This window comes from Macaca mulatta, chromosome 15, assembly GCF_049350105.2.
Source record: "Macaca mulatta isolate MMU2019108-1 chromosome 15, T2T-MMU8v2.0, whole genome shotgun sequence".
In the NCBI taxonomy this organism is placed as follows: Eukaryota; Metazoa; Chordata; class Mammalia; order Primates; family Cercopithecidae; genus Macaca; species Macaca mulatta.
Window position 1 is genome coordinate 125,259,249 of NC_133420.1, and position 20,336 is coordinate 125,279,584.

Below are 20,336 nucleotides of genomic sequence, written 5' to 3' on the forward strand. Positions count from 1 at the left end.
GAATACATAGCAGGGTTTTGCTGTTATTCCTAGTGGTTCTTTTAATTTAAAAAATCCAAACTTCCTTTATAATCAAAAGATCTGCTTGTTTCCATTTCTTTAGCTGTATGAGTTCTCATAGTCAGTTTGGGCAGAATCCCATGAACTGAGTGGTTTACACAACAAACAGTTATTTCTGTCAGTTCTGGATGCTGGAAAGTCTAAGTTTGAGGCAAAGCAGATGCAGTGTCTGGTTCACAGACCACAGTCTCCTTATAACTTCACATGGCAGGAAAGGCACGGGAGTTCTCTTGGGCCTCTTTCATAAGGGCACTAATTCCATTCATAAGGGCTCCACCCTCCTCACTTACTTGCCCTCCAAAGCCTCCTGACACCATGACTTTGGGGGTCAGGATTTCAACATATGAATCTGGGCAGGGGGAAGCAAACATTCAGTACTTTGCACCAGTGTAACATCAATAACACTGGATTCATTTAATATGCTTCTCTCCTATTAATTAGTATTTGTTTATTATTGTCAATGTTTTGAAAGTACTTCATAATCAGTATGACATTTCCTATTAATCCTTTTCCATGTACAAATATTTATTCATCTATCTACCTACAAATTGAGCTGTGTACTAATGATTCAATAGTATAGATTTAGATGTAGACTTAAACATATAAGTAATATTTTATGTAAGACAAATGACTTTAGACAATATGTTCTGTTTTGTTTGTACAAGCTGTTAGAAGTAAAATGGATTTATCTGTTGTAGAGATATGATTATGATACTGATGTTTGAAAGTTTCCACTTAATTCTTATTTACTATGTGTAGCTCAAATGTATTTTCTTTTAATGTTAAATGAAATATGAAGTTATTTAAACATTAAGTAAACTTTCTGCAGATACTTATTTTTGTATTGGGAAGAAAAATTGATAAATGTTTCATGTTTTTTACAAACTCAAAAGGTATTAATTTCATTGCTAGAGATAGATTATTTCTTAGTATTAACTTGGTTTAAATTTGACTAGAGAGTTAAAATGCAAAGCAATAAAGATAAAAAGTGGTTCCACTGCCACTGTCATTCAGTTGCTTTCTCTTACCTCCAAAATAATAGGTGTCACCTGAATCAATGAGCACAGCCACCAGGGGCTGAATAGCGGTGTCATCATCCACCACCACATTCATATGGCTCCATTTAGCAGATAAGGACAGAGTGCCACTGCCCATTGTTTAATCCAGCACCTGGAGGAAATATAATCAGTCAGAGACAACTCTAAATTATGAGCTCTGTAAACACTTGAAAACAATTTGATTCAGATCACTGAATAAGTCAAAGAGTGGTATTTACATGTTGATGATGTATCACTGAAAAAAAAATTAACCACCTATCTTTAATTTTAAAAATTTCATTTATTATGACAATAATGCCTGAATAAAAATATTACTTTCTGAAGAATCACTATAATAAATTCTGATAATTTACATAAAGGAACTAGAATTTAATTATCAAACATAAACACTAGAAGCCTTTACGATGGGATTAAAAACAACACAGTTTGGTTCAATCTTCAAATGCAAAACTTACTTGCTTCACTGAATCTAACAAAAATATGTTACAAGAATCAAGAAAGTGAGTTGATAAAAAAATATGTGAAGAATGGCTGTGAAAAGCTTTTTTTAGAAAAAGGTGACACATAATAATTGTACATACTTATGCGGTGCAACAGGATTTGAAATGAGGGGAAGATCACTGGATGTCTGGCTTACTGCACCCATTAATTAAGGTAAACCCTGCTTTCACTGTCTGAGCTATTTTACAGCCCTGTAAATTGTAGAAAACTGATAGTAATGCAAAATGACTTGTACCCATAGAAATGCAAATGACTTGTGCCTGGTGGGGTGCAGTTGGTTACTGGACCATTTCATTTCTGTCTGTAATTCATTTTGGCATTTCTTATCTGCCTGTATGTGTAATACTTTGAATTCTCCTCTGAACTGACTATAATATCTTACTGGTTTCTTCATTGAATAATTAAAATCTTTAACATATATTCATGTGTTTCTGAATTAACACATTATGGTTATAGACATAATCATACTCTCTTTTAAAAGTTATTATTGGCTGGGCATGGTGGCTCACGCCTGTAATCCCAGCACTTTGGGGGGCCGAGGTGGGCGATCACCTAAGGTCGGGAGTTCGAGACCAGCCTGGCTAACATGGTGAAACCTGATCTCTACTAAAAATACAAAAAATTAGCTGGGGCTGGTGGCATGTGCCTATAGTCCCAGCCACTTGGGAGGCTGAGACACAAGAATCGCTTGAACCCGGGAGGTGGAGGTTGCAGTGAGCAGAGATCACACCACTGCACTACAGCCTTGGTGACAGAGTGAGACTGTCTCAAAAAATAAAATAAAATAAAAGCTAATATTTTATATTTGATAAAAAATGCTTAGGAAAGAACTGGAGGTGTACTTTATATATGTACAGTATTTTTATATATTTATATTCACATCCACATTATTTTATGATTCTTAGTAGTAATTATGAAATTAATCTTATGAAATAATTTGGTAACATAACAAATTGTCTTTGATGGTAAATTTAAATGTTAAGGTATTTAAAATCACTAGAGGTATTCTGTGTTTTCTTTTACCTGGTATATGTCAAAGATACATGCCAAGAAATGGGCTAAAAATAAGATTAGCTTCATGAGGCCTATTAAATTAACATTGCACTGAAGTTTAAAATTAGGCAAAAATCAAAACTGTTTCAGAAGTTACATATATCATAATAAACTTTAGACTAATAGAAACTTTTCTATAAAGTTAACATTTTACTTGATAGTCTCAGGAAACCTGTAAATTATTAAAATGACTCTGTGCTTGATTTATTTTTCTTCCTAACATGCATTTATGTGAAGTTAGTATATTATTAGCATTTCAAATGTAGTACTTCTTAAAAATTAAAAATTAACATTAATATTTTACCTTTCCCTTTTAACCTTCAGTGATGTATGAAACAGAAACAGAAGTAATAATAATGTGTAAGGAAATAAATTATTCTTTAAAATCAACCAAGATTCTGAATGTCTTCAATGTAAAAGTAGGCATTTTCTAAACACAATCTCGAGGCTTATATGATTCTGCAGGTCTTTTACCTTCTTTGAATTCTTTTATCACCCTGGGAATTGTAGAAAATTGAAAGCAGGCAAATGATTATTGTTCATAGACATGCAAATGAATTTTGTCTGGTAGAAATACAATTGATCTTCCTGGTTCCTCTACCCCATCCCATGGAATAAGCCAGTTTTACATTATATGCAAAGTCATTGCAGCTTACTGCTTATATATCTTTGATTCTTCGAACCTGTTGTAACATCTTACTGATTCCCTCATAAACTAATGAGTTAAACAAAATCTTTGACATGTTCTTTTTATAACTGCAAAAAGTGCCCTCTTTAAGAATATCTTTTGACAAATAAAAGCAGATCTTTGTGTAATTGTTTTCATGTCTATCATCCACATTTGTTTCCTTTTTGTTTTCTATTAGGTTGTATTTGGCCTTTGGTCATAGTTTATGCACAAGAAGATCAGATACAGTGGAATCTATATTTTAATGAGAAGTTATTAAATTAATTGCCCACAACATAGATGTCATTTTAAACACATTTGAGTATGATCTCTTGTTAACAACTACAACATTTTAACTGCAGAGGCAAAATGTCACACTCACAAAGGCATGAGCTAAAGCAAAATCCTGATGAGATTTAAGAACTTTAATTATATTTAATTCTAGTTATTGTGCAACCTAGAACTGGACGAAGTGCTTGCTCAGCACCTCATTGAATCCAGAATATATGCAACTCATCAGCAGTAAAGCTGAACCAACTACTGTAGGAAAAAAATTGAGGGCGGTCTTTGAAATGGGGAAAAGAGATTACTGGATGTATTTTCAATGGAAAGATTAGCTGACATTACAGGATTGTAAAGCATCATCTTGGACTGGGTTACTTTACAGCTGTGTAGTGACAGAAGTTAACTTGCAGAACATTGATAATAATGCAAATAATGCTTGTCCACAGATATGCAAAGTGTGTACAGGGAAGGGATTTGCCTTTCCCTGTGGATATTGACAAATTCTGCTAGGTTTGCATCTCAGCATCTCCTTTCTGACTATAAATGTGTGGTACTTCTTTAAACTGGCCTTACTGGTGTAAGGGTAAACACAAACCAAAACAAACAAAAACTTTGTTAGTGCTAAAAGGGATACACACTTTCACTCACTTTTTTTCCTTAGAGCATTTCTTTCAGAAAACTTGTACATCTTTAAAATCTTAAAACAAACAAACAAACAAAAACAACAACAACAAAAAACCTTATTTAGCCTCTTTCTTGTTTCCAGGAATGTTTTTCTTGAGGACCTTGGAGACATTTCTTTGAAATGTAAGCATCAAGAAAGGTAGTGTTCCTGTCTCCTTAATGTAGGTGCCTGGCTCCAAGTTGTAACTACCCACTTGTCCAAGAGACATGAAGGAGTTTAGTTTTCCTTTGCATAAAGGGGTGTGCCTCCCCAGTTACCATGTGAATATAAGATGGGCTGTGTAGCAAACGGTGCTGTCAAGTCCTCTTACTTGAGGACAAGTTGTCCTTTATCTTTAGAACATGTTATGTAATGGGTTGTATCTGTCTGGCTACATAAATGGATGAAATTTGTCTTTGCAGTCACATTAGTGATTGCCTGAAATGTGCATCACAGTCTGGCTTAATACTTATTCTGTAATAAGACTATTTCTTTTCTACCTTGGGAAACTGATTCACTATGTTGGTAGGCAATTTCATCTTTAATTATTTCCCTAACACTGGTTCTCTCATTAATTAATGAGTTAAAGAAAATCTCTGACATATGTTCATTTTGTATCTGTGTGTGGGTCACAATTTTAACCTTTCTTGGAAAAAATCTTATTTGTGAGAGAAGGCCTCGCCCTCTGAATTTCTTCACAGGTCTTGAAATCGTGCTTTCATACCACAACATTTAACAGCAGTGTAGTCACGTGTGCCTCTTACAGCCAGAAGGAATCTTTTTTTGAGCATGATAATCCCCTGGTCTCAAGCGGAAGTCAGAAGTCAGCCTCTTCATCTGTGCCGCCTTCTTTTTCAGATCATGCTATCTTTTTTTTAAAATTTATTATTATTTTTTAATTTTTAAAGCCCCCATTTGGTTCTGATGCCAGTTTAGGCACAATGTCGATTTAGGACCCAGCGCTCCTCCCGTGTGCAAATCCAGTCATCACAATCCAGCAGCTCTGTAGTTAACAAACGTGCCCACATCGGACTGCACGTGAGATCAGTTCCCATCTACTGTTACTCAGTCCGGCCTCGTGGGATTTGAGCCCCTAACCTAGCAGGGATGGCAAAGCATTTGCCCAACAAAAACAAGCCCTGACAGAGAGTGGGGATGAGAGGCCTGTGTGTGGGGTGGGCATTGTGCTAATAAAATCAGACTTCCTTCCTATTGTTCTCCCTGCAAAGGAGATCTGAGGTTTACCATTTCACAAGTGAAAACAGCTGAGGCTCAGGAGGCTTGCTGATTTGCATTTCAGAAGGGCAGTAAGTGGAGGAGCTAAGATTCTTCCAGGGTGCTAAGCTATCCCAGAAAACTAATCGGCCATCAAAAGAGTAAGAACTCTTGGTATTTGCCAGCATCTTTCACTATAAGGTGATAGTTATCAATTGCCTACTGTGTGTAGAATATTTGTGCACAGACCCTAAGAGGAGAGGTGGGGTGGAGAAGGGAAAGAAGTGAGGACAGGAGAGGAACATGCCCCGGGTGTTGTCTGTTCCATGAGGTCCTGACCCTAGTTCTTTGGGATGGAGGCTGGTATATGTTTGTCAGGAAATGGAGCTTAAGGGTATTACATATTTTCCTTGTACATGGGAAGGTACATCTGCAGAAATATGCATTTCATATTTCTCATATATAGTCATTTTGGTCAAAAGAACACTTTAGTGACGGCTGTGTGTGCCACACAGGAACAGTCTAAAAGGAAACAGCAATCTCTTCCTCTAGTGGGGGCATCGAGCATCTCACTGCCTCATTCACTCATTACCAAATGATTTCCATGTGGATATGTCAGGTTTATGGGAATACAACTGTTACCTGCTGTGACATTCCTTGGTGACTGTCCCGGCTGGAAGAGACTCAGTTTGAGCTTGCCATCCTTAAGAAAAAGGACGAAACTCCCTGAACCACGTCGAAGTTCGCCGAAAAGCAAATGTCCTGCTCTGTTCCACGTTCGAAATTGGAAAGTGACAGACATTTTGTCCTCCCCAGAGTTGGCCGGCAGAGCCAGATAACTCTTGGAGCTCAGAAAAGTCACAGGGACATTCTGTGGCTGTGGACATGAGAAGGACACATTTCCCTATAAATAAAACAAAAGAGCACATTGAACAGCCTTACAGGTGGTGCTTCTATCTAATTAAAGTCAGATTTTACAAAGACGTACAAGGCTTTTTATCAATCCAGGATTTTATAAATTAGTCTGCCTGCTAAAGCCGAAATCTATGAATGACATTTATCTTCTCTTTCAGCATAAGTATTATTATAATTGGGCAGACGTCCATGTGGCTTTCTGTGTGTATGTGAGAAATTCTCCACTTCTCTACTTCTTCAGCATTAGTAAAGGAGTCTCAATATAATTTTAGTTCAACAGGAGTTTAATCTGTGCCAACTATTTTCCAGGCCCTGTGCTAGCCCTGAGGATATAGCAAATAACAGGACATTTTCATACTCTTTCTCCTGAGCAACATTTGGTCTTCCCTACACAATCCTCAAAATCTCCTTTGAACCAGCTTACTATTTTACTGGTTCCCTCATTAATTAATGAATTGACTAAATCTTTGACACATACTTATTTGATATTTGCATGGGTCATATTTTTAGCTATTGGAAAGTTATATTTGACAGTCTTCCAAATGTTTTTCAGATCTAATAGTTATATACAATGTTTGCATATAGTATTTTTAGCATGCAAACATTGATTTTTATATAGTCAATTATGTCTCTATTGTATTTTACAGCTTCTGAGTTTCCAATCTTTGTTAAGAAAGTTTCATACTACCCTAGGTCCTACAATCTCATAGATTTTCTTTAAGATTGTTGTAGTTTGTTTCTCCTCCTCCGTAATTTACATATTCTTAGTGTGTATAAGATAGTGATCATTCTTATTTTCTGCCTTATGGACACTTGTTTGTTCCGGCAGAATTTCTGAAATAATCCCTGTTCCACTGAATTGTGCCACAGTCCTTGTTACTAACAACTTTGCACATCAACTGGGATCTTTCTGAGATCTCGACTTTGTTCTACTGACTTCTCTATTCCTATCCATTACCATACTGATTCTAGTATGGCAGCTTTTAGTATGTTTTAATATCTGGTAAGTCAAGTACCATCTTACTGGGTTTTAAATGTTTTTTGTTTTGCTTTGTTTGGCTGGTGAAAGGACATAAGCAATTCTTGGGCATTATTCACACATAGGAATTTCAGTTCCAGAGAAAAACCCCAGCAATTCTGATTTTACTTGGAATTTCCATGGATTTATTTCTATTACTATATTATATATGATTTTAGAAAAAGAATGTTACTGGAGCAAGACAGATAATCTAGGGTAGTGGTTCTCAAACCTAGCTAAACAGTTGAGTCACCAGAAGGGCTCTTAAAATCCAGATGCAGACCAATTAAAATCCCAATCTCTTAGGGGTGGATCCAGGTAACGGTATCCTTTGAATCTCCTCTGGTGACTCCAAGATAAAGCCAAGTTTAAGAACCACACTGATCCAGCGGTAAAACAATTTTCAAGACTGAATCATATTTTTTAAAAATTCTGTCACAACATACTTTAGAAATGGATATAATTCAGTTATCATTTTATAATAATCTTTAATACACATAACTGCATACATCAATCAGAACATTTCTTTTTGACTATTTTTGTAATTCTGCTGAATGGGAAATCGTTTTCATTACAAGAAAACATTTGCAGAAGAAAATTTAAAAAGAAAACATTTGCTGTAACGAATTGAATACCAAAAGCTTAAGAGTAATTGGCGCTGATCCGTAGTACACATTTAATCACTGGACTATTACATGTTATCTTTTTATCAGCTGCATATTTCTTGCCCTCATCATTTACGCGGGTAGCTGCCTGCTACATACAACAGAAAGGCAGGGCTTCTTCCCACAGAGGAGTGCTTGGTAGTCGACAGAATGAATTCTGGCAATTGATTTTGCCAACAAAATATATTTTTAAATGTTTTCCTTTTATATATTGGAAAACTATTTTCCTGTTTTTATACAGAACACATAAAATTGTAGTAATTCTCAAAATAGAATTCCCATAATTAGCATTATATATCCATATGCACAATTTGGAATGAACTGTCTTTTTGTTTTTGTGTGAACCTTACACATTTAAATAACCTCATTCAATGTAATTAGTAAATAGTTTTCTTGAGGATGATATCCAGAACCCAGAAATATCAGTGTAACTGTGGTTCTCCTTACTGGCTACACTCAATTAATAATTCCATCAGTGAACCCATCAGTAATTCAGAATAACATGAAATGTGTATGAAAACCTGTGTCTATTTTCCTCAAATAGTCTTGTCTCCTTGTGTCATAAGGCCCAACTCACTCGTATTCACCTCAATGACAGTATATTTGGAAACAGCCTCATAGAAGTTAGGGTGAGGAGGAGGGATTCTTCTGAACACCAAGGACTGGCAGATAACAGGTAGCTTAATGTTCAGAATGTGTTAGGTTAGGCTTCTTGACACGGATGCCCATTGGCCAAACCCATCTTTGCATCTGTATCTGAGTAACGCATCTCCAATAAAGCCAACTTCAATAACCGGGTCTTTTTTCTTTTTCCAGCTGAGCAGCACTTAAATGTCAGCTTCTCCACGGACAGAAACTTTAGGTAGGGGCTGTTCCATTGATCTCCTTCCTCTTTTCATTTCTTTTTCATCTTGTCAGAGGAAGCTGTGCTCTGTGGAGTCTTGTTATCACTGTTCCCTCTGGTGTTTCCTTTTTCATGTATCTTGATGGTATTTTTCATTTTTATGATCTCAGCATGGTGCTGTTCATAGTAGAACTTAAGACTTCAAACCCATCTTTGTTTTTTTTTTTCTGCTTTACCTTCTTGGAAAGTTCATGGGCTTCACAGCCGTTTTTCCCTTTTTCTCACGCTAACCTAAGTGATGTATTCATCGTGTGGCCTGGTGACAGAGCCAGAGATGTTTTCAGGTGTTGGTCCTGCAACCCATGAGCCAACTCCTCCAGCACAAAACAGGAAAGAAAACATTTTTACAACAATACGAATGAATATTCTCATGGTGTGCTTCTGAGAGACACTGACAACTAAACAGGAGCTTTCCCTTTAACCCCAGCTTAGATATTTCAAACTTTAAACATTGAAAGAAGTTTACTAACTGATTTGGAAGTATTTCTAGTTGACCAGGGAATAGATCATTAGGGATTGCCATTGCAAAATAATTGGTCTCCTGTGAATAATAACACCAAAAACACGTGAGGCATATGCATTCTGATTTCCATGTAAAAATAGAAAGTTATTTCATATAAAAATGAAACAACTATGTCCCAAGAGGCATATTTACTTTATAGCTTTTTATGCATAATAAAAATTACTATATTAGGCTGGGTATGGTGGCTCATGCCTGTAATCCCAGCACTTTGGGAGGCCGAGGCAGGTGTATCATCTGAGGTCGGGAGTTTGAGACCAGCCTGTTTGATGTTGCTGTGCAGCTATTTTTTAGAGGTAATCAATATTAAATCAGTAGACACTGAGTACAGCAGGTTAAACTCCATAATGTGGGTGGGCCTCATCTAATCAGTTGAAGGCTGTAAGAGAAAGAAAGAAAACTGAGGATCTCTAGGGAAGAAGGAATTTTGCCTCCAGACAACCTTTGGACTCCAGCTGTAATATCAACTCTTACCTAGGACTTGCCCGTCCCTACAATCAGGTAAGCCATTTCCTTAAATAACTCTACACACACACACACACGCACACACACGCACGCACACACACACACACACATCACACATCCTGTTGGTTCCATTTCTCTGGAGAGCCCTGACTGATAAAGACACAGAGGTTTTGTTTTCCTGGATGCTTTGTTGAGAGAGCATGGCCTTAACACCTCTGGTTTGGTTCTTCCTGCTGTAGCTTGTCAGAACTCCAATGCTGCCACACTCTCTCAGCACTCTGTCAGGTCTTATAATTCACTATAAATGTCACATATGTTCAGCTCATCAAAAAACAAGTTGTTTTATCAGTAATATAAAATAATATTCGATAATATCTGTCAAAATCACATGAAGAAATTAATATTACCCAGAAAATCTCTTCTTTTTCAAAAGTAAAAAGAAGAAAAATAAGCAATTGTTCTTTGAAAAATATATTTAATAAATGAAGATACATGAAAACCCAGTGAAATATGAAACTATCTGAAGCTGACTAGCTGATGTCATCCAAGCCAATAAGATGGCATTAATTGTTTAATTATATTTAATTTCACAAAAATATTACCAGTACTTTTTGCATGGCTATCCATTTCATTCACATTATCTGAAATATATATAATAAACTACAAGAATTGTCTATTTTATGTATCATTTTAAAATTTAGAAGTTTGATTTTCTCACATTGCGTTAACATACTTATAAGGAATTAATGTATCAACTGCATGATGAATAAACACATTCTGAGTAAAATATGCATAAACTAAACAATTATTCCTTGTTATATAACTTATTACATGTTCATGAAAAAAACAAAACTCTCTGTCAAATGTAAATGAAGATATCTAAGATTATTATTCCATGGCCATAAACTAAGGGTAACTTGAAAAAGATCGATTACAGACTTTCACATTTTTAGCAATGCCCTAATACTTCAGTTTTTATCATGTCTTTATTTGTTGCTTAAAGAAAATGCTAATATTTGAGCTATTTTTTTAGTTGACCAACAAAAAAGTTTTCTTCCCGACAAGTTTTTTCTGGATTATTGCAACCCATACGTTTCTTTTTCTCATTCTATGTTTACTATTACTCTCCAACAGCAGTATTGATCTTCTAAGGCATGTGAAGTATATTTCCTGGAATGTTTCCCTCAGGCAAATAGAATAGTAAAAAAAGTATCAAGTAAAAGAGACATAAAGCAATGACCTTGAAACTCTTTTGTCCTTTAGCTAATACCTTGATTTTCTCTTTATTGTAACCGCTAGTGCTTGTATCTAGAAATTTAACAATATACTTATAGCTCATTATGCATATTTTAAAATAAAAACAGATTAACGAATTGTAAATTCAAACTTTCTAAAAAGCATAAAACACTCAACTATGATTTATGAAGTCAATAAATGAAAATATGAAACAAAAAACGATGTTTGGGATGGAAAGCATTGAGTTTAGTAAGTCAACACTACTGAGCTTGCCAAGATCAGCACTGGAGAGGGACAACTCCCACATAGTCCCTCTTGAATAAGATCCTCCCACTGGAGAAGCAAAATTTCAAGTCTTGGTGCTTAGAAGTAATGTTAAAAGGTAACCTCTCTTCCCACTTGTCCACAAAAGTCATACTTTTAGCATTTTAAAACACTTGCAAGAGCAAAGAAAAGTTCTCCCAACTGGTCAGGTGCAGTGGCTCATGCCTGTAATGCCAACGCTTTGGGAGGCTGACACGGGCAGATCACTTGAGCCCAAGAGTTGGAGACCAGCCTGGGCAGCATGGCAAGATTGGTTACACTTGCCTATGGTCCCAGCTACTTGGAAGGGTGAGGTCGGAGGATCGCTTGAGCCCGGGAGGTTGAGGCTGCAGTTTGCAGTGATTGTGCCACGCACTCCAATCTGGGCAACAGAGCACGACTCCGTCTCAAGAAAAAAACAGTTTTCCTACCTAGCCACAATCAATACAAATATTCCCCTACAATATATATTTGAATAAAACACTAAAATAAAATAATTCCAGTAACACATTTAATATAATCTTTTATCAGAAACCTGGTGGAAAAAAATCCTTTGTATGAAATTCAATTATATAAATAGGAAATGTAGTGGGATATTGGAAAATTAATGTCACTTATTTTGTTTACAATAAAATCCAATGTTCCTCAAAGTTTGCAGAAGAAAAGCCTTGCTATCCAAAATGAATGAAGAAAACTTAGCTCGTGGTTTAAAGTAGGAAGTGCTTTTCTAATTTTATATGAATTTAGTTTATAATTATTAGCTTTATTAAGATTATAGTTTTGACTCCTGAACCTCTATCACTATTAGCAATGTGGACCTGACACGTTAGTTTGTCACCATTAGATCAGGAGCTACATTTCCTAGTACACTAGAGTATTGCGTGGGTTGAATCCTGGTTCCATCCTGGATAAGTTACATAGCCTCTCTGTGCCTCAGTTTCCTCATATGTGAAGTGAGAACACATACACTCCTCTCTCACAAGGTTGTTATGAGGGTTAAATGAGTTAATATTTGTACTTTACAACAGTGCTGGGCATACGGGGTGCCCCCTGTGGACATCTGCCTTATTATTATTGTCAGGGCACTGGGCAGAGAAAAGAGGTGGAAATTAGTTTAAAATAGCACATAGGAGATTTACAGGAAAGTAGACAGCTTAAAATGATAGCAGATTTAAGTTCTGAAGGACCTAGGAAATCTTCAGTTTCCATCAGGAAGAAGAGATTTACAACCGTTCATCCACAGTTACACAGCTCCTTCTCTGCCAGCCAGCTTGTTCCTGGGCTGACTCACTTCAGTCAATCTTACTCAAAAGTATTAATATGTCTGTCTCATTTTCTTGTGTTAGAGGACCATGAGGGTTTTAAAATGATACTTGAAGATTATTGGTGCAATTATAATGTCTTCGCCACGCTTCCTCAAAGAATACTGGAAGAGCTAAGGACAGATATGTTCACAAAGTTCCCAAATGCTAATTCTTGTAAGATAAAGCACTTTGTAATACAAAATATTCATATGTCTAGGAAGAACTGCGTCAGAAGTAATTTTGCTAAAATATGTTATGTCCTAATTCATACAGCTAATATTCACTGAAGGCCTTCCATATGCTTGGTGAAAGATAAAAATGCAAAAGGCAATGAATTACTTTCAAGGAGCCCACAGTATAGAAAAGAGGACATATAATCCTGAAATATGATTGTTTCTGCCACATTCACTGTAATGCTTCTGTAAACAGGCATCTGGTCCAGAATGACTTCTAAGAAACGATAAGGAAGGAGTCTACCTGCTTTAGACTCCTGCAAAGTATGAAGTCTCTGAAAAGCTAAGATATAAGTAATTTTGAGTTGCTATTTCCCTTATTTCCTTATACCATATTTTACCTTCACATTTTACTTTTATTAGAAACAGAGACTCACTCTGTTGCCCATGCTGTAGTGCAGTGGTCCCTTCATAGCTCACTGCAGCCTTGAACTCCTGGGATCGAGTGATCCTCCAGCCTCAGCCTCCCAAGTAGCTGGGACTACAGGCATGCACTACAATGCCTGGCTAATTTTTTAATTTTTTTCTAGAGACGGGGTCTCACTATGATGTCAAGGCTGGTCTGGAATTCCTGGGCTCAAGCAATCTTCCTGCCTCACCTTCACAAAGTGCTGGGATTACAGGCATGAGCCACCCCGCCTGGCCTCCTTTCACATTTTCCACACCCAGAATGTACTCTTAATTCCGGCTTCTCATTACTACTTTTCTGCTTCTCACTGTCATTCGAAGCACAGGCATGTCATCCCCATCCTACCTTGTACCGCCTTTTCAGGAGAAACATATCAACATTGAGAGGAAAATATTGTTTGAAAACAGCAAGATTCTATAGGGTGCAAACACTGATGTCTTACAAAAGAAAAAAAAAACAACACTATTCCACAGAAATTTTCTTAAAGTGTTCTATCAGCCACCCTCATTCAGATCGACTAGGAGTGATCACTCGGAGACTTTAGAATGTGAGCCTCAACCAGACCAGGAATCAGGATTTCTGTGGGTGAGACCCAGGGGTTTGCATATTTAATAAGTGAACTAGGTAGCTGTGAGGCACGAAGGCTTCAGGATGATTTATCAGGGATAATGGGCAAATTACAGTTTACTCTCTAAATAAATTGAATATTAATTCCAATATGGGGCCAGGCGTAATCCCAGCACTTTGGGAGGCAAAGATGGGCGGATCATTTGCGGTTAGGAGTTCAAGACCAGCCTGGCCAACATGGTAAAACCCCATCTACTAAAAATACAAAAAAGTCAGCTGGGTGTGTTGGTGCATGCCTGTAATCTCAGCTACTCAGGAGGCTGAGGTGGGAGAATAGCTTGAACCCAGGAGGCAGAGGTTGCAGTAAGCCGAAATCGTGCCATTGCACTCCAGCCTGAGCAACAGACAGAGATACACTCTCAAAAAAAAAAAAAAACAAACAAAAAACAAACAAAAAAAAAACCAACAACAAAAACCCCCACAATTCCAATATGGAAACATGAATATCATTTTCATAGAGTTATAATTTATATTCAATAAATTTAAGGTTACAGTTCAATGAGTTTTAACAAATATATATACCGAGGTTATTGCCAAAAAATCAAGGTATAGGCAATTTCATATCAACTCACTAATTGCCATTTGTATCAAACCCCCAACACTGTCACCCAGACCCAGACCCAGGAAACCAGTGATCTGCATTCTGCAACTACAGGTTAGTTCTGTCAGTTCCAAAATTTCATAGAATTGTATAATGTGTACGTATTCTTTTGTGTCTGGGTTCCTTTGCTAAGTGTAATGTTTCTGAGATACATGCACGCTGTTGCATATATCAACAGTCTGTTATTTCTTATTGCTTGGGGTATTCAACTGCTTGACAACTTGTTTATCCATTTACCTGCTGATAGACATTTGGACTGTTTCCAGGTTTAAACTTTATAAATAAGCTGCTAGGAATATTCACACATACATCTTTGTGTTGACATATGCATTCATTTCTCGCAGGTAAATACATGGGAGTGGAATTGCTGAGTTATATGTTAAGTGTATATTTAGCTTAGAAGAATGCCAAATAGTTTTCCAAAGTGATAGCATCATTTTCACATTTCCCACCAGCAATGTATGAGAATTCCATAGCTTTGCCAAACACTTGGTGTTTTCACTCTTTGTAATTTTAGCCATTTTGCTAGGTATATAGTGGTTTCTCATTGTGATTTTTTTTTTTATTTCTCTAAAGACTAGTGATGATTCATTTTAATATAATAATAATAAGTCAGAATAGATGTACTGGGATTCTGTAGATCAGTTTGGGGAGGATAAGAATACTGAATCCTGCAATCGGTGAATACACAAAGCTTTCCTAGGAAATATTTGCCTTTATTCACTCACATACATTCTTTCCTTCTGGGCATAATAAGAGGAACTTAGGGAAAACGTGCCTTGGTTCTACATTCTCAGTAAAGGCCTTGATCTCTCTCTCTAATTTTCATGCATGATCTTTCCTCTCTATTTCTTTTCTTTCCTCTCTCTTCTTCTCCCATTTCCTGGTAAAGATAAATAGTCGACTACACAGAGTCTGGAATCCTCTGTGAGTAGGTTCACATTCCAGTTCTTCAACTTACTTATTTCTGATGGACATGGATTTACTTTTTCATCTTATTTTGGGTTTCTATTTATTTTACTTTTTTATTAAAACATTTTCTTTTTTTTTTTTTTTTTTTGAGACAAGGTCTCACCCAGGCTGGAGTGCAGTGGCATGATCTTGGCTCACTGCAGCAGCCTTGACCTCCCTGGGATCAAGCGATCCTCACACCTCAGCCTACTGAGTAGCTGGGACTACAGGCACACACCACCATGTCCAGATAATTTTTGTATTTTTTTTGTAGAGATGGAGTTTTGCTAAGTTGCCCAGGCTAGGCAATCAAGCAATCAAGCAATCTGCTTGCCTTGGCCTCCTAAAGTGCTGGGATTACAGGCATGAGCCACTGTGACCAGCTTTATTTACTTTTTAAAAATTTTTGCTGAAATTTAATTAGCACTTTAGTATTTTACAGAAAAGTAATTTTCCAAAATATTAAGTACATTGCATTATAAACACATTATTATATGAAAAAATCATATACACTTTGTTTTCTTCAATACATTTCCCATGGCATTAAAAGAAATGCAGTTATATTTTCAGTTATAACAAGCAAACATTCAGAAGACCACACTTCCTACCAAGGACAAGTAGAAAATGTGTATCAAATAAAGTTTAAATAATCTTCTTGAAAGTTTTAAAGATCTTCTAGGATGGCCAGGACTCGACAATGTAAAGATCTTAAAAGAAAAGCTCAGAAGATTCTTTCTGCTTTTACTTTTGAAGCACCGGTCGACTCCCAAGGAGCAATGGACAAGAGACAAGGTGGCCAAGCAGAAAGTGAACAGGACAGCTATGAGGCTGGGTCACGAAGTAGGGTTGCTGTAGACTCATCATAATTAGGAGTCAGATGGCAGAATTCAGAGATTTTCAAAGAAACGTTTTGGTAAAAGCCCTCAAATCCCAGTTGGGACAACTGAAGCACTGGACTCCAGATATAAGATATCAACTAGGCCTCATGGGGACTGAGGCGCTGCACAGAGTCAGCTAAATGCTTATTTGAACTAAGATCTGTGCCTCATCTAGAAGCCTATCGGAGGCTGCAGTGGGGATTCTCTGGGGGATCATTTTGTCTTCTCTAGCCTCTATAGATTTTTGATTTTTGTCCAAAATGTCCAGAATTCAGCCAAAATTATCAAGACATGAAAACAGAAACAAAAACCAGACAATGGAAAAGATCAAGAGATAATCCAGATATTGAAGTTAACTAAAACTCTTTAAAATAACTGTGATTAATATTTCCAAGAAAATAGATAGCAAGATAAGGAATTTCACTAGAATATATGAATACAAATTCCGAAACTGAAAATTGCAATAACTAAAATTAATAACTAATTGGCATATTTAACAACAGATTGGTCACAGCAGAAGATCTGATTAGTAGTATAGAAGATAAAGCAGTACACAATATCTAGACTGCAGCGTAAATAGGACGAAAGGGGAGAGGGAAAGAGAGAGGACGGGGGAGGGAGAAAAAGAAAAGAAAATAAGTTAACAAACATCTTAGATGTAATTGGAGTCTCAGAAAGGAGGAAAGGAAATGTGAGACAGAGGCAATATTTTGAAGAAATAACAGTGAAGAATTACCCAATCTAATAATCAATTCATAGAAAAAGGAAATTTAGTGAAATCCAAAGAGGACAAATTCAATGAAAACTAAAATAGCCACATAAAGGTAAAACTGCTGAAAATCAAAGACAAAGAATAAATTCTCAAACGTAACCAGAAGAAAAATACACATTTCCCTTATAGGACAAAAATCAATTGCCTATTGATTTCTTAATAAACATCATGAAAACAATAGAAATTTGTAAAAGGCCAAAAGAAAATAACTACAGACCATATTCTCCAGCAAGCTGAAATAGCCTTCAAAAATTCATATAAAATAAAGACAATTTTCAAGCAAACAAAAGCTATATGACAATTTATTACCAGTAGAACTGGGCTAAGACAAATATTAAAAGGATTCTTTCTAGCTGAAAGAATTTGATTCAGAAAGAGCATGAAAATGCAGAGAAGGTAAATATGTGAGTAAATTGAAGTATATACTGATTGCAAAAAATTATAATATTAAATTTTGTGATTTAAAAATATATGTACACATATACACATGTATGTATGAAACTAAAATGTGTTAACATAGCACACAGGTGGGAGGGGTTTAACTAACATAAGTTGTACTTAAATCCTAGTATTGTCTGGAAAGTGATAAAAGTAGTAGTTCAAGTACCTAGGGGAACAAAATTAAAACAGGAAGCAATAGCGGAAAAACTGGAAAAATTAAACTTGATTAACCCAAAAGAAGAGGAGAGAAAGAGGAGTATAAAACAAGTGAACCAAATATAAAACAGAGAGTAACATGTCATCTACAATTTCACGTATGTCAGTAATTACATCTAATATAAGTGGACTAAATACACCAACTAAAACTCAATGATTTCCAGACTGGGTTTAAATAATAAAGAAAGAGTTCTTATATATGAAGACAAAAAGTTTGAAAGTAAAGAATGGAAAAAGATATTCCATGAAAACACTAATCAAAAGAAATCTGGTATAGCTATACAGTACTATCATCAGAGAATGCAGACTTACAGGCAGGAGGCATTATTAGAAATAAACAAGGATATTTCATAATTATAAAAAGTCAATTTTAAGGAAGATAAAACAATTTCCAATCTATATGCATGTAATGAAACAGCTTCAAAATATGTAAAGTATGTCTCTCTCTTCATTATACTGGAATTCATAGTTAAGGCATGCTTATATCAGGGTAATGGTAGACACAGAGGAGGACAGTGGATATACCATAGACTGGACTCTGCCTACGATTAGCCAAAGCAAGTCATATGGCCGGCTCAAAAATCAGGGGGCAGGGAAGCATACGCCACTCACAGGCGCTGGCAAGGGACAGGTGCAGAATTGGTGCCAGTGATGCAAACTAGCACAGAATGTATATGTAAAAAGTGATAGAACAATTAAAGGAACTTTAGAGAGGTAAGTAGTTCTAACTTCATTATCACACCAATGAAGCAATACAAACTTGGACCATCTCAGGAGTTATGAAAATTTCCCATGTCTCAAATTCTAATCAAGGACAGGTAAAATTTTCAAAGGGAGAAAATAAAATTTGGTCCTTTGTCCAGTCACTATTTATTTTGTTTTACTGGAAACCTCCACTTGCCATCTGTTGTTCCTACAGAAAACGGTACAGCACTCAGTTAATCCATATGAAACTGCTAATATTCAACTGTATTTGATCTACAAAATTGGCAATATGTGGTTCAACCTAATTATAAGTGAAGCTAGAACGATGAATAAGAAGAGGACTGACTGGTAATAGCACAGCTATGTAAGACAGAGTCTGAATGACATATAAAACTATTTGAAGACTAAGTGATAAGAAAATGTAACACAAAATGCATGAATAAAGAATTACCTGTGAGTAATAAAAATTATTTTCACTTGGGACATTACAAAAGAAATCTTCATGAAAAGAACAGTTTAGAATTCTCTTAATTATCTGGGATGTACTCCAAGTATTAAAATTTTAAAAAATAATCCACCACTCCCAGACCCCCTCCCCCACCAAATTTTCCACCATTAAGGGACAAAAAAAGTGGCAAACCAAGCTCTTCTTGGTTATTTATACAGTCAACCTTCAATACTTTTTACTTCATGAATTATTGCCATGACTTACAAAGGAATAGAAGCCCAATCTCAATGTAACAGAAACGTGAACCAGACAAAAGCCATGTTTGAGTATTATCCAGTGAAAACAGTAAAACAGTAGCATGGAGTGGGATGTGAGCCCTTAAAATCTGCGCTAGTGGACTGGGAATTAAAGAGATGGAAAGGACACTAACCACTTGAGAAAACAACAGGAAGAGGACTGTTCTAGGTTTTCATTAATATCAAAGAAAGTAGAGTGATTTAAAGAACTCTGAAGTTGAGGATAATTAAAGGTGGCACGATAAAAAGGAGGAAGGCACAGAATCAAAAACTAAATGTTTATATACAGTACAATGCAGCTTGATGCCGTCTCTCTGAAAGGAGAAAAGAAGCTGCTGCCATCAATCAATATAGCAATATAGCAAAACAAGTATCAATATAATTATCCTTTATAAAGCCTGAGCAGTTATTACCCATCAAGAACATGGAATTGATAGTCAGAGGACTGGAGTCCTCTCCCTGTCTCTGGTATTATTTGTAGCTCCTGTACTGCCGGACCTTGGTGTCTTCTCAGATTGCTCACTTGGAATATCTGGGTGTTAATAACTGCCTTTCTACTACATAAAGATGCATCGAATATCAGATGGAAGAATGGAAACATAACTGTAAAATCTTATATTTGCTATTTTTACTAGAGTTATGACAATTTTTAATACTACACCTAATAATAATATAATCTCTAAGAAATCTGCTTACCTGGATGGCTAGCATGAGACAAATAAATATCTGAAATTTGGATTCATTATTCAGATTTTATCATCTATCAGACTTTTTTTTCTGAATTGCTTCATTCATTCATTCACTCAATGCAAAGCTATGGCGCACTTAGTATGTTCCTGGCTCTGTATTAGTTGCTAATGTTACAGCAATGAATGTGCCTTACCCCGGTGTAGCCTGAAGTCTAATGAGGAAAAAGGAAATTAGGT

At 36.2% G+C, this 20,336-nt stretch overlaps 1 protein-coding gene across 4 annotated transcripts in view; it reads right to left on the minus strand.

The window, feature by feature from the left end:
- Positions 1 to 20,336, minus strand: part of ZNF484 (zinc finger protein 484) — a 131,658-nt gene that overhangs the window by 93,484 nt on the left and 17,838 nt on the right. For 2 of the 4 annotated variants that reach the window (XM_015117311.3, XM_015117310.3), the window contains exons 2-3: positions 6,146 to 6,407; positions 1,089 to 1,230 (exon numbers count right to left, since the gene is read on the minus strand). In XM_015117311.3, coding sequence (XP_014972797.3) covers positions 1,089 to 1,169 — 81 coding nt within the window. In that variant the 5' untranslated portion in view covers positions 1,170 to 1,230; positions 6,146 to 6,407. The remainder of the gene's footprint in view (positions 1 to 1,088; positions 1,231 to 6,145; positions 6,408 to 20,336) is intronic. The other 2 variants (XM_077966476.1, XM_077966475.1) reach the window with 1 other exon arrangement.